The 14,986-nt window shown below is 37.5% G+C and overlaps 2 protein-coding genes across 2 annotated transcripts; both read right to left on the reverse strand.

Annotated features, from left to right (window-relative positions):
* Window positions 1–743: 743 nt before the first annotated feature.
* Window positions 744–4,303, reverse strand: LOC115745251 (probable transcription factor PosF21). Its single transcript, XM_030680697.2, has 6 exons — window positions 4,272–4,303; window positions 3,516–3,630; window positions 1,758–2,545; window positions 1,460–1,592; window positions 1,260–1,344; window positions 744–1,102 (listed from the first exon to the last, which is right to left on the reverse strand). Exons 1-6 carry the CDS (start codon window positions 4,301–4,303, stop codon window positions 744–746), a joined length of 1,512 nt encoding a protein of 503 aa, XP_030536557.2.
* A 6,683-nt stretch (window positions 4,304–10,986) lies between these two features.
* Window positions 10,987–13,009, reverse strand: LOC115745250 (probable transcription factor PosF21). Its single transcript, XM_030680696.2, has 4 exons — window positions 12,273–13,009; window positions 11,975–12,107; window positions 11,705–11,789; window positions 10,987–11,547 (listed from the first exon to the last, which is right to left on the reverse strand). Exons 1-4 carry the CDS (start codon window positions 13,007–13,009, stop codon window positions 11,198–11,200), a joined length of 1,305 nt encoding a protein of 434 aa, XP_030536556.1. The 3' UTR covers window positions 10,987–11,197.
* Window positions 13,010–14,986: the final 1,977 nt, after the last annotated feature.

Consider the following 14,986-nt stretch of genomic DNA (forward strand, 5'->3'; position numbering starts at 1 on the left):
TGGGGTGATTTTAGATGAGGGTGATTAGGACAAACGTCCAAAACCAACCGAACGTGGCTCTGATACCACTGTTAGTTTTTGGGGAAGCGTGAATTGATATTTGGTGAGGGTGTATTGTTTTGGCTATTCACGGCAAGGAGACAAGATTAGTAGACAAGGAAACACTTTTTATTGAGTGGAAAATAACTACAAGGGTTTTGGGTGTTTGACTAGTTCTTTTCACTTTTTCTTCTCTACTTACAAGAGCACTAACAAGCCTATTTATAGGCAAATTCCACCGCCATTACAATCAACATATGGTGAATACATGGCCCACGTGTCTTTATTGCTAACTATGTACACTTTGACTTGTCAATCAAGATTTTTCTACACACTCTAGACTATTCTATACTACTCCTCTGCCGTATGAGGACTAGATATTTTAGGATTTTTCTGGATTTTTCTAGTAAATGGATCAATTCTTAACAAATAGAAAGCAAGATAATATAGGGAAATAACATCATACAGATCCTAGGAAAGTTCCGACTTTGAACCAAATCGATAATGAATCTGATAACCAATAGAAAGTATGATAGTATCGATAATGGGGAGCTAGAAATGGCAGGAGAAATGTCCAATTAAAAGGACGACAACATCCGAAGAAAACACAGCAATGTCTGAATGGAAAGTACGATAATATCCAGGAATAACGACATAGAAAAATATCAAGCCGTTGAATGTGCTATGGCGCCATGGGCTTTTGCTCAGTTCCTCATAGTAGAAGAATTATCCGCAGCATGGTTATCACCCTGGATCGCCAAGTGCACAGGTCCTCTACAGCTGAAATCTCCAGTTGGTTGTTGCAGCTGTGGCAGCTGCAGTTGAAGAGGTAGCTGCTGATGCTGAACCTGAAAGGGATGTTGCGGCTCTGGCGGTTGAATCTGCAGCTGCTGGAGCTGCTGCGCAGCGATAAGAGGGCGCAGGTCACTGTTGTTACGAGGATAAAACATAGGGCGCGGTGCGAAAGGAGCTAAAGGCACCATGGCTGGTGCACCGTTGGGCATGACCTGGCCAGTCAGCACCTTCATATGTTTGATCTCGTCCTCCAGCACGTTGTTCAATGCTGTCAAGGAAACAATGCGAACATACAATATCAAGTTAGGTACATAGTGGGAGGAAAAGTTCCACTGGAAGTAGTAAACATCTTGTAAGAAATCCAACGGTGCTCTAAGCATCATAAAGGGCCGTTTAAAGTTGAGGCATTACACAGCCACGCTTACCATCTTGTAATTGAACCCGTTGCTCCATAGTCTGCAGCCGATACTTGAGCTCATGGTTTTCGGTGTTCAGACCAGTTGTCTCTTTCTAAATAAAAGAATAAGGTAACGGAACAAATTAGAGGAGCAAGCATTACGATGTTGCTACCATCAATTATCTATAGTTAAAAGTATAGCAATAAACTAAGTTGACCGGAGTGTACCTGCAAGAGGGCCAATTGAGAAGTTAGTGCTGTGGCCTGTGTCTGCAAGGTTTGCACCTTTCTTTCGAGCTCCGCAGTGCAACGCAACTTTCGCTCCTTCGACCTCGTAGCCGACTGCCTGTTCAACAAGATCCTAAGATCACCAAAGACATTACCTTAATTTCTGAAGATATCATACAACAACCTATAGAAAACTATTTTTATTACATTATAACGAAGTGAAACCACATGAAAATATTAGTTGGAGCATGTACGAACAGTATCTAATACAGCTACAGGTTTCAAAAGAGAGAACTACCTCTTGGCACGCCTCGAGTCGACCAAGGCCAACTCGGTTAGCTGAGCAGCAGAAAGAGCCTTCTTTCTCTCCACTCTTGAGGGCCCCTCAGGGCTCGAAGCGAGCATTTGGGGGTTGATAATCGTCGACCCATCCACGGACTGACTGTGTTGGTGCCTCATCCTGGGCCTCTCGCCAGCTGAACTCTCAGCATAACCCGACCCATGCCCCAATGCCGGTCCTGTAGCTGCAACTAACGGCGCAGCAACAGCAGAAGGAGGAGGAAGAGGAGAAGGCAGAACAGCAACAGCCACAGAGGATGGTTCTCCCACCTGAAACAAAGGTGGCGCAGCAGACGAGCTATTAAGTCTATCCATATCCACGTATATGCCATACAAGTCGGGCTCCTTGTCCTCATCAGAAAAGAATGGCTCACAACCGCCACCCAGAATGCCCGAATCACCATCGAAGTTAATGCCATTGTCGGGACAGGTCAGAATTTTCGAATGGGCGCCTCGAAGGCCGAGATTCCTAAACAGGTCATGGCTAATGTCAGGGCCAAACTGGCTACTGTCAGTTTCCCCTCCACCCTGCCCAAGAATGCAGGGCTCAGGGACGAAATTAGGAGCAGGAACCAATAGGGGTAACGTCGAACTCGATTGTTGTTCAGGAATATCATCAGACGGGTCATTAGTTTGAGTAAACCCAGTGGACCAACCAGATGGAGGTGGTATTCCACCTCCATGGACATAGGACATCTCATTATCCATAAACACTAGACTCGAAAGTAACCGGACCCACTCGAACTTCTATATTGAAGAATCCACGAGAATATGAAGAAACTCTACAGCATCACAAAAGCATAAGCCAAATTTTTTAAGGATGAAAAAGCATATGAGTTAGAAGGGCATTTATAAGGTGTTAATCCTCCCAACATATATGCAGGAAACTTGACAAGCCATAATGTTTTTAAATAGGAGACTAAAGTGAGTTAGTAAGTAATTGAGCTATATTAGACAGTGTTGGACGAGTTTAATTCGGATAATACCAAAAGATATAAAAGGCAAGAGAAGTCCATATGGTAAGTGAGTATGATCAATAATTGTGCGAGACAGCTAAAACTAACCTGTAAATATGGCAACTCGAAGTTGAAAAGACAGGACTATCTATCGTTCCAAAATTGGAAATTAATTAATGCGATGGATAACTCCTATGATTTGGTAAGTAAGTTAATCCCACCTTCACCGACTTTGGAGTCTTTCATTCCTTAAAAAAAGCTATATTTGCGTTGTATCTCCCTTTTTGTACTTGACAAAATGGGTATAAATTTTATTTTAAAAATGCATATTCTTGAAAAGGCTGCCTCGTTGTCTATACTAACTATGAGAAGAATGTAATCAAATCTAAAAAGACAAATTTTTCTTTTCTTGGCTAGAAAGAATCCATAAATTGTTTAGTTTTCTCGTGCAATATGATTTTCAATAAGAACAAGAAAAATTGAAAACCAAACCAATTATGGAAAAATGTTGCAAAATATCAAAACAAAAACTAGAAGTAGAATTCATTCTTTTTAAAAAGTCTATGCTGTAAAATCAATTATAAAACCACGTTGACTCCTCTAATTAGAGCGTGTGCTTAAGTTGTATAATGTAAATCCATATAGGATTTTCTCAATAAATGCACTGAACATATAAAGAAAAAGATCAATAGCAACCATCGCAAAATAAATAAATAAATAAACAGAGAGAGAATTAAGCCAACTTATCATTGCTTAATTACCTTAATGAGGTCCACATGGCAGTAATAATTATAAGCACCAACAAGACCATTGATGCGTCTGTAAGCTTTCCGGATCTTCAATGCAACCGGTAATTTCCACTTTTGATGTTCCATCCTGCAAATTAAGCAAAGGAAATCTCCAATTTCTACAACAGTAGAAACAGAGGGGTTGAATAGGGTTTAAAATGGTTGCGTGAACTTTTGCTCGATCTAATTTAAATCCATAAGGATTAAAATAAATTAAATTTCAACAGGAGATCACTTATAAACGTGGCAAATATTATATACTTTTGTGCATAGATCTAATTTACCATCGTGCTTAAAAATGAAAGGCTAAAGAGAACTAGTAACCAAAAAATAGCAAGGGAAAAATTCTTCGGACGATTATGCTGCACTTGATCTTCTCGAAATCATGCAAATTTCCAATCAACATCGCAATTGTGGAGGTGAATTCGCATACCTTCTTAGTGCCTATTACAATAAAAACAAATGGATGGAAGCATACAATAGATGGACAAATTGTAGGGAATGTGCGAACTTATGATAGAGTTCACTGTAACAGACGTGAACTCAGAAACCTCAAAGGCCTAAACTAGAGAACCCTTGAATGAGCGACTCTCTCTTGAGACACGGTCAAATTTATAGATACAGATATGTATCTGTGTCACGTGTAAAGTGCGTGCCGTGTGAGGCATTTATTAGGTACATGAAAGACCTTCTCTAAAAGCACAAAATTCCAATATTTGGTTGATTTACTTTTCCACGGTCAAATTCCACGCTTCCGCCATTGATTAGTACAATTCATATTCTCGGCTGTCTTGTTATTTGAATGTATATACTTAGAAATAAGTTTTTTGGCACCCGCGTTAGACTTTCATAAGCCATTTTTTATACCATTCCGAATTTTCCCTTAGATATTCCTGGTCCGAAATTAATGTGGTATCCAATGGCCGAGAGTTACCTGCCCAAAATGGTTGTCACGTAATGAAAATTTAAAAACTTTTATATAAATTCAAAATGAACTAATTTTTGTTGAAGTAGTATTTGTGCTTATAATTCATATTATCCAATTAAGAAAAATTTATGCTCATCCCTCACATTAGGAAGAAAGGTAAATACCACCAAAAATCTCAAATTGGTACGGTTGTAACAAGTTTACGCCTAACTAATTTTTTGACTACCAAGAATCTCAAACTAATACACCTATGACACCCAAACTATTTTTTTTACCACAAAAACTACCACACTAGTACACTTGTGACAAATTTACCCTTTATTAATTTCCATTAAATACAATTACTATTACGAAAAGTCTTAAACCGGTACACCTACAACAAATAGAGCATAAAAATCTCATACTTGTACACTTGTCAATTGCCACTTGTTATCCAACTCAGTAATTTGACGGTGAAATCTAATGGGAATTAACCGAGGGTACAGTATAACATATATACCGATTTGGAGTTTTTGATGGTCAAAAAATTTATTTGGAGTATATTTATTACAGATGTATTAGTTTGAGGTTTTTCGTAGAATGAACCCTAAAAAGTTAGAAGTATCCATCGAATTTCACTAAATTAGATGTGATGTTCAAGAAATTTACCCATCTAATTAACTGGTGACTAGAGAAAATGATAGGCTTGAGGATTTCTATTCATTTCTTGAATGCTCGATTTTCTGATTTCACTACTTATTTGGTTTAAACCGAGTTTCTTGTTCGCTCATCGAATCATTCAAACAAAAAGTACTCGTGCTGCAGAAACTTCATGCGGATACTTATTCAAAATATATATATTTGATTGGTATTGTTAGCTCGAATCTCTTTTCTTTAATAGTTGAAATATATATTACATGAAATCAACACTTTTTGGTAAACATATCAAAAGCGGGACAATTTTAAAGTCCTAAATGTATTTTTATTTTTCCGATTCAGTTATAAACCTTTTAATTGTACCAATTGAATTATAAACACTTTTACATTTTGCCAATAGAATCCATTTAGCCTTGGACAAAAATTGCTAATGTGGATGCTGGCCGATCTACGTGGTACACCGAGCGCCGACGTGGATAATTTTTTTTCAAATTTTACTTTTTTCATTTTCCTTTTCCTTTTTTTTTATTTTCTTCTATTTTCCTTATTTTATTTTTTTCTTTCAATTGTGATCGGTGAGGATCGGAAGCCCTTGCTAGCCACTAGGCTAGGCTACCTTGCCCAAATCTGGCCAAGGGCCCGGCAACTTTCTCTAGCCACAATAAAGAAAAAGGAAAGAAGGAAAAGAGAAGGAAATTAAAAAAAAAAATAGGGAAAATAAAAGACAAAATAAAATAAAAAAACTCAAGAAAAATATTAAATTATTATTGAGAAGTTTTTACGTCAACACCGACCATGCTACATAAAACCTTATGCATCCAAGTCAGCCATCGCGTGAGGGCAGCAACACCCTTGTTCGAATCTAGGTGAGGCCATCACAACCCCAGGTGAGGCCATCACAACCCCAGGCGAGGCTGCCTTGCCCGGGTCCTAGCAAGGGCCCGGCAATTTTCTCCCGCCATAGTAAAGAAAAAGTAAGGAAGAAAAGGAAAAAAAAAAAAAGGAAAAGAGAAGAAAAACAAAAGAAGATTGAGAAAAATATAAAAATATTATTCAAAAACTTTTCACGTCAACACCAATCGTGCTTCGTAAGACGATATTATCTATGTCTGCGATTTATGACCAAAACTAGCCAAATTGACTCAATTGACAAAATGTGAAAAAGTTTAATACTCTGTTGACACGATTAAACAGTTTTAGATTGAACTGGTAAAAGTGCATTGAGATTTTTTTTTTATACATTTTAATATTTAAAACATAAGGTATGTGACAATGTACTAATTTGTCTGCACTTCAAAGATTACTGTGAGAAGTAAAAAAAATAAGAGGAGTATTCTCTGTTAAGATATATATGGACAACTTCGATGATGCAATTCAAGATGCAAGAGGCGATACAATTAGGCTATAATCTAATTTGCTCATGGAAGACATGATTTTCTATCTGACTAAATCTCTCATTAACACAACATTATCGATTGCAAGTTGAAAACAAAATCACAATTCATAAAATTAGATTTGCTATGAAGAGCACGAGGAGATGAAACAAATTGAGAAAGTACCTCTATATGATATGGTATATGTTTGTTTAGGATTTCATCATATTACTATTGGTGTTAATTGTTGCTAAGAACGTGTTGGCTAAGTCAAGCCATATTCCAATGTCTTAAAGAATCGTGTCGTTCTTATTTATTTTATCTTTTAACTTTCATGACAGAGTTCGACTTGTAATAGAGTTGATCGTGAGTTCTCTATCTAATTTCGAAACTTGAACATACTCTGAGTGAATATAATATTTGCAAATGAATACTTTCATGGGAATCATCAACTCTCCATATTATTGCTTCACTAAAAAAGATGAAATATCCTTCAAAACTATCATTGGAGATATGAATCTACAAAGGTTGTGCATGGTCTTTTGTTGATTTTGGACAGGAAAGTAAAAGACAAGAAATTGCAAAGTGGGACACTAGGAACAATCTATGCCAGTGATGTAAAATGCAAGAAAGTAAAGATAAAAATAAATAAATTTATCGGAGAATGATGAGTTATGTGATTGATTGGGGGTCCTTTCCCATGAATACAAATGAGGTGTTTATAACCCTCTACCGACAGTTATACATAGAGGTTACATACAACAGTTATTGAATGTGAAAGACCAAATAACTTCATAATCCTATTTATAGTTACAAGAAGTTACTCCGCAATCTTCTATAATTAAGTAACACCTATTTACAAGAACTTACATATTTTCATATCCCGCTATTTTGGGAGTTTCAAGGTGGTGTTGATGACTTCATCCCTGGGGAAAGTTCACGTCAATAATAGATGTTTTTGGTTGATAATTTTATTGGGGAGTTATTGATTCTCTTCAAATTATTAACTATTTTGAGCAAACTATGTGACGTCCCTGCCACGATCCTTGTATCCGTTATAGGAGATATAAACTCCTTCGGAACTCTCGGTCTCTTGAAATCCCTCCAAGAGCACTACAGCTTAACGCCGTCTATAAACAGAGACAATATGCGGATTGCAAGGTCGTGACGTTGCAAGGGAGGATATATGGTGTCCCATGTACACCGTCCTCATAATCGACCCTTAATTTTTGTTTCTTGTTACGATTCGTACATGGCAGCGACTTCATTTCATATTATTCGATCATCTAGGGAACCTTAGATAACATTTAATATTACACATATGCTTCTTGTATTCATTTCATTTACAACACTTATGTCGGTCTACGACATACTCATAGGCATCTTACTATATACAAGGCTCTATCAAGGTCTTCTACTTCGTTGTAGCATGTAGCCCCAAAAAGTTGCTCGTGGGCTCCCAAAATTTCCTCCACCAACCTCGAACACCTAGGGGTTCACGTGCCATCCATCTTCTTATTACTTTCCTTTCCAAAAGGGTTGCTCCATCTTCATGTCATCTCTAGCCCACCATGGCCATTCACCACTCGGATTTCCCGGAGGATGTTCGTAGTCGGGAAAGGGTCCAGTAAGGACGCCCTCCAAGATGAGGTACCATGCCACATAATTATGAGGTACAAAATTCGCCGTTCCTTCGTTTACCCATACAGTCGTAGTATATTGTCAATATGTTATTTCGCAATCTACATCTGCTATATCAACCCAAGACTTCAGTAGACATAACCATACCAAAAAGCGAAGTTGGAGGGTTAGCCATTACCTACAATATAAAAAATAAGGAATGAGATTCATAATCCCAGTATGCAATATCTAAACCAAACGTAGGAAATAAGCTAATCACAATTCATTATGTAAGCTAACATATCATAAATGAATCGTTTTCAATTCTTTTTCCTATATGCACAATGGCTCCACTCTTCTTTTCATATGGCGTACACTTTAAGGCCCTCTCACCTTTTGGTGAGGCATATAACATATCATATCGTATCATATATTTTTACCATCAAAGATAACAAGAAAAAGGAGCATATCATATCATATCATATCATATATTCTCACTATTGAAGATAGCAAGAACAAGGAGCATATGCATCACATATACTTATCAAGCAAGCATTAAAATAGAAAAGCTATATGACCTAGGTAAGGGTTAGATATTACTTACAACTTGTCGATGATCGTAAAATAAGAAACTTGTCGGTTGCTTGTGCTAGTGCTTGTCAATCTCTATTGAGATTCAGTGATGGTAGTTCTTGAATACTTGCTGGCCGAATAAAGTGAGAGGGAGAGGAGAGAGAGGGGGGCGAAATTGAGGGAGGAAGAGAGGGAGTGGTGGCCGAATTTTATGAGGGCTCAAGTGAGATGAAATGGCTTCTTGAGCTCCCTTTTATAGTGCCAATTTTCCATTTATTAAATTTATTTAATTGCTACTTATTGCCCAAGACAAGTTTAGGTTTCCTATGTTTGTCATTTTCTCCTCAATTATTGGCCTCTCACATAATCTCAAGAGCCAAGGTGATTTTGTCACATTGATTCTCTAGAGAATTCCTTTAGAACACTTGACTTGTTCTCCAAGTTTATTAATTTGTCACATGTTTCTAAACCTTGACTTGTTTTCCAAGTTTTGTTATGTGTCATCCTTTCATATTAAGCCACCTAAGATTATTTGAAGCTCTAGAAGTCTCCTTTAATTCACGCCTACTCTAGTACATTGTATATCATTTTTATTTTTATTTTTCTTATTTAAATCTATTAATTTGTAGCAATATTAACTTCTTTTGCCTTTTCTAAATAAATTATAGAATGTTCTAGATATATTATTTTATATTGTCGCATGATGAATCTAGAGTACTCTAATACCTTAAGTTACTTTTTCTAATGTTATTTTGTCTTTTTGTGCTTGGTTTGTTACCTAGGCCAAATTATATTTATTTTCTATTTTATTTTTAACTTGTTCCTCAAGTCGGATTTGTCTTTTGCTCTTTCCACGTGTCGTCATCCTATTCCGACTTGCTGTCTAAGTCAGTTTCGTCTGTATTTGTTGGCTTATTCTCCAAGACAACTATTTTCTAATCATATTTTGTCCTTATGTTCTATCTTGCTCTCCAAGCCTATATTTTACATTTAATTTTTTTGCTTAATAATGGAGAATATTCTAGACACTCTTTTCTTGTTCGTCAAGCTAATATTTTACATTTAAATATTCTTAATAATTAAGAATATTCTAGGTGCAATGCGTCTTACTTTTAAATCTTTCATTTGGTTGTTCTATAACTTTTTAATTTTTTTATGACATATTTTTATAATTGAATGTTTTATCTCTTTTCTCTACTATGGCTCACACACCAACCATATAAACTATTCTTTTATTTCATTTCACATATAACTTCGATACTCTTAATGTTGCCTACCAGGAGGTCTCGAAGCTTCTATTCTATTTTGTAGATACCAAGCATAAATAATGCTAATGGCAATTTGGGCATTCTATTTACTTGGGTAAGGTCGTCTAATAATCGACCTCTTATTCCATACTCTAAAAATGCTACTTATCAACTATCGGGATATTTACACGATTTCTCTATTTTAGGTGCCTAATTAAACTAAAGGTCAGACCATCTTTTTCTTGCTGAATTAATTCGACTCGTAGCTGAGCACATCAAGAGGCGTAGCCATGTTTGGCCCCCTCAAGATTGTGTCTCGTTGCCTATCGGGTCAAAAGCCACTTCTTTTATCTCAATTCAGGATTGGAATCACCCGTTCCTCAAGTAGAAAAAGTCCTTCCTGCTAGGCGAGAGCTTTGACAAAACCTTCCCCCTTTTCTAGGTTGTAACCATCAAAGTAAATAGTTTTACTTCTGTAGAATAACAGTAAGTTATCTCAAAGTGAGAAGTAACAAAACCATCGTATGGAAGTAACTTGACAATTCGGTTAGCAATTTGATAAAGCAAAATAAGTTGCAAAATAGTACAGCCAGTTATTTTCACTGCAACACAACTTCAACAACCACCAAAGGATCTGCAGAATGAACAGGAATTTAAAGGAACCAAGTCTTACAAGACAACAACGTTATAGCTTCACAAGCACCGATCGATGTAATGACGTTACTAGGGACGTTTTTAGGCACGTCACGATGGTAACAACTACGATTTCAGACCATGACGATAACAAGTAAAACAATGTATAACAGTAGATTGATGGTTCTAAGTTATGGAATTACACAAAGGGACTTCTCCCGGACAGAAAAACTAGAAATGGCAGAAGAAATGTCCAACTGAGAGCACAATAATAATTGAAATGACGACAGAGAACAGTGTCAAATAGAAAGCAGGATAATATCAGGAAATAACAACATAGAACTATATGAACCTGTGAAAATTCCGACTTTGAACCATATCGATAATGAAATCGGATAACCAATAGAAAGTATGATAGTATTGGAAAGGGGAACTAGAAAAGGCAGGAGAAAAGTCCAATTAAAAGGACGACAACATCCGAAATGAAAAAAAAAAAAAAAAAGCTATGTCCGGATGGAAACTATGATAATATCCCGGAATAACAACAAAGAAAATTATTGAGTTTTTGTATGTGCCACAGCACAACAAAGGAATATATCAAGTCTTTGAATGTGCTATGGCGCCATGGGCTTTTGCTCAATTCCCCTAAGTAGAAGAATTATCCGCAGCATGGTTATCACCTTGGATCGCCAAGTGCACGGGCCCGCGAAAGCTGAAGTCTCTGGTTGGCTGTTGCAGCTGTGGCAGCTGAAGTTGAAGAGGCAGCTGCTGATGCTGAACCCGAAAGGGAAGCTGTGGTTCTGAGGGCTGAATCTGCAGCTGCTGGAGCTGCTGAGCGGCGATAAGTGGGCGCTGGTCACTATTGTTAGGATGATAAAACAGAGGGCGTGGTGCGAAAGGAGTGAAAGGCATCATGGCTGGTGCACCGTTGGGCATGGCCTGGCCAGTCAGCACCTTCAGATGTTTGATCTCGCCCTTCAACGCATGGTTCAGCGCTGTCGAGAAAACAACGGGAGCATACATTATCTAGTTAGGTCCACAGTGGGAGGAAAAGTTACGCTACAAGTTGTAAACGTTTCGTAAGAAATCCAACGGAGCTCTAAGCATCATAAAGGGCTGTTTAAAGCTGAGGCATTACACAGCCATGCTTACCATCTTGCAATTGAACCCGCTGCTCCATACTTTGGAACCGATACTTCAGCTCATGGTTTTCAGTATTCAGACCAGTTATCTCTCTCTGTAATAAAGGAGACATGATTGTCAATATTAGAATCCAAAAGCGTTTGAGAAAGATGCACATGCTAATGAGAATAAGGTCGCCGAACAAATTAGAAGAGCAATCATTATCATGTTATTAATATGTTGCACAATGAATTATCTATATATAATTATAGATAATTCACTAAGTTGGCTAGAGTATACCTGCAAGAGGGTCAACTGAGAAGTCAGTGCTATGGCTTGAGTCTGCAAGGTTTGCACCTTTCTTTCGAGCTCAGCAATGTAATGCAATTTCCGCTCCTTCGACCTCGCAGCCGACTGCCTGTTCGACAAGATCCTAAGACCACCAAAGATATTACCTTAATATGAGAAGATATCATAAAATAACCTATAGAAAACTATTTTTGTTCCATTACAACGAAGTGAAACTACATGAAAATATTAGTTGGAGCATGTACGAACAGTATCTAACACAGCTACAGGTTTCAAGAGAGATAACTACCTCTTGGCACGCCTCGGGTCGACCAAGGCCAACTCGGTGAGCTGAGCAGTAGAAAGAGCCTTCTTTCTCTCCACTCTTGAGGGCCCCTTGGGGCTCGAAGCGAGCATTTGCGGGTTGATAATCGTCGACCCGTCCACGGACTGACTGTGTTGGTGCCTCATCCTGGGCCTCTCATAACGCAACCCAAGCCCCAATGCAGGTCCTATAGCTGCAGCTAATGGCGCAGCAACAGCAGAAGGAGGAAGAGGAGGAGGCAGAACGGCATCAGCCGCGGAGGATGGTTCTCCCACCTGAAACAAAGGTGGCATAGCAGACGAGATATTAAGTCTATCCGTGTCCAAGTATATGCCATACAAGTCGGGCTCCTCGTTCACATCAGAAAAGAAAGGCGCGTAATCGCCGCCTAGAACACCGAGATCACCATCAAAGTTAATGCCATTGTGAGGACAGGTCAGAATTTCGGAATAGGCGCGTCGGTGGCCGAGATTCCTAAACGGGTCGTCTAGCATTTGGCTAATGTCAGGGCCAAACTGGCTACTATCAGTTTCCCCTCCACCCTGCCCAAGAATACAGGGCTCAGGGATGAAATTCTGAGCTGGAACCAATAAGGGTAATGTCGAACTCGATTGTTGTTCAGGAATATCATCATGCAAACCATTAGTTTGAGAAAAACCAGTAGACCAACCAGATTGAGATGGTATTCCACCTCCATGAGCATAGGACATCTCATTATCCATGAACACTAGATTCGCTAGTAACCCGACCAACTCAAATTTCTATATTGAAGAATCCACGAGAATATGAAGAAACTCTACAACATTACAAAAGCATAAACCAATTTTTTAACGAAGAAAAAGCATATGAGTTAGTAGGGCATTTATAAAGTGCTAATCCTCCCAATTCGTAATGTTTTAAATAGGGAACTAAAGTGAGTAAGTAATTAATCGAGCAATATTAGACTGTGTTGGATGAGTTTAATTTGGATAATACCGAAACACATAGAAGGTAAGAGATGTCCATATGGTAAGTGAGTAAGATCAATAATTGTGCGAGACAGCTAAAATTGACCTATAAACATGACAACGTGAACTAGAAAGACAAGGCTCTGTTTACGTTCTGAAATTGGAAATTAATTAATGCTAAGAAGTAAGTTAATCCCACCTTTACCAGTTTTGGAGTTTTTCAAACTTTGAAAAACCTATATGTAAGTTGTATCTTCCTTTTTGTACTTGACAAAATGGGTATGAAATTTGACTGAAAGATTCTAAGTTCAAACATGTTTAGTTTGTATCTTCAATGGAAAATATTTGCAAAAATTGATAATAACAATATTAAAAAAAAAAAAAAGCAACACGACAATGATAATTTTAATGACGTTGTCTATGCTGATTTTTAATGGAACTTGATAGTAATTTCGTTACAGAAATTAAAAATCTTTCTATCATGTGTGTATATATCTATGTGACTAATTAAAAAAAATTAAATACCCGGCAAAATATGAGGTTAACCATACATTACACCAAAACAAATTTTTCTTTTCTTGGCTAGAAAGAATAAATAGATTGTTTAGTTTTCTCGTGCAATATGATTATTCAATAGATCAAGCAAAATTAAAGACCAAACTAATTATGGAAAAATGTTGCAAAATATCAAAACTAAAAACTAAAAGTAAAATCGATTAGAAAACCACGTTGACTCCTCTAATTGGAGTGTATGCTTAAGTTGTCTAGGTTAAATCCCTAGCAACCACCGCAGACAAGTAAATAAATAGGATAGACTAATCATTGCGTAATTACCTTAATGAGGTGCACATTATAGTGATAATCATATGCCCCAACAAAACCATTGATGCGTCTGTAAGCTTTCCGGATCTTCAATGCGACCTGCAATTTCCAATTTCGATGTTCCATCCTGCAAATTAACCAAAGCAAATCTCGATCGAATTTATATCCATAAGGATTGAATAAATTATATTTCAACAGGAGATGACTTCCAAACGTGCCAAATTTGGATTTGTCTATTCGGCACTTAATACACGTCATATTAGTCATTTTACAAGAGTGCAAAAATGAAAACATATTATATGATTTTGTGTTCATAGATCTAATTTACCATCGTGCATACAAATTAAAGACCAAAGAGAAATAGCAACCAAAAAATAGCAAGGGAAAATTTCTCCGAACGATTATGTTGCACTTGATCTTCTCGAAATCATGCAAATTTCCAATCAACATCGCAATTGTGGAGGTGAATTATCATACCTTCTTCGTGCCTATTATCAAAATATGGATGGAAGCATGCTATAGATGGACAAAATGTGTGAAAGGAAAAAGATACTCCAATCGAAAGGGCGAAGAATGAGAATGAAATGAACTTACAATTGAGTTTACTGTAAGAGGCGTGAACTCACAAATCTGAAAGACCTAGACTAGAGAACCCTTGAATGCGCGACTCTCTCTTGAGATACGGTCAAATTTATAGATACAGATATGTATCCATGTCACGTGTAAAGTGCGTGCCATGTCAAGCATTTATTAGGTACATGAAAGGCCTTCTATAAAAGCATAAAATCTCCACATTTGGTTGATTTACTTGTCCACGGTCAAATTCCACGCATCCGCCATTGATTAGTACAATTCATATTCTCGACTGCCTTGTTATGTCAAAGTACGTACTTAGAAATAAGTTTTTTGGCATCCGCCTTAGACTTTCAT

This window comes from Rhodamnia argentea, chromosome 1 (assembly GCF_020921035.1).
Source record: "Rhodamnia argentea isolate NSW1041297 chromosome 1, ASM2092103v1, whole genome shotgun sequence".
Classification (NCBI taxonomy): Eukaryota; Viridiplantae; Streptophyta; class Magnoliopsida; order Myrtales; family Myrtaceae; genus Rhodamnia; species Rhodamnia argentea.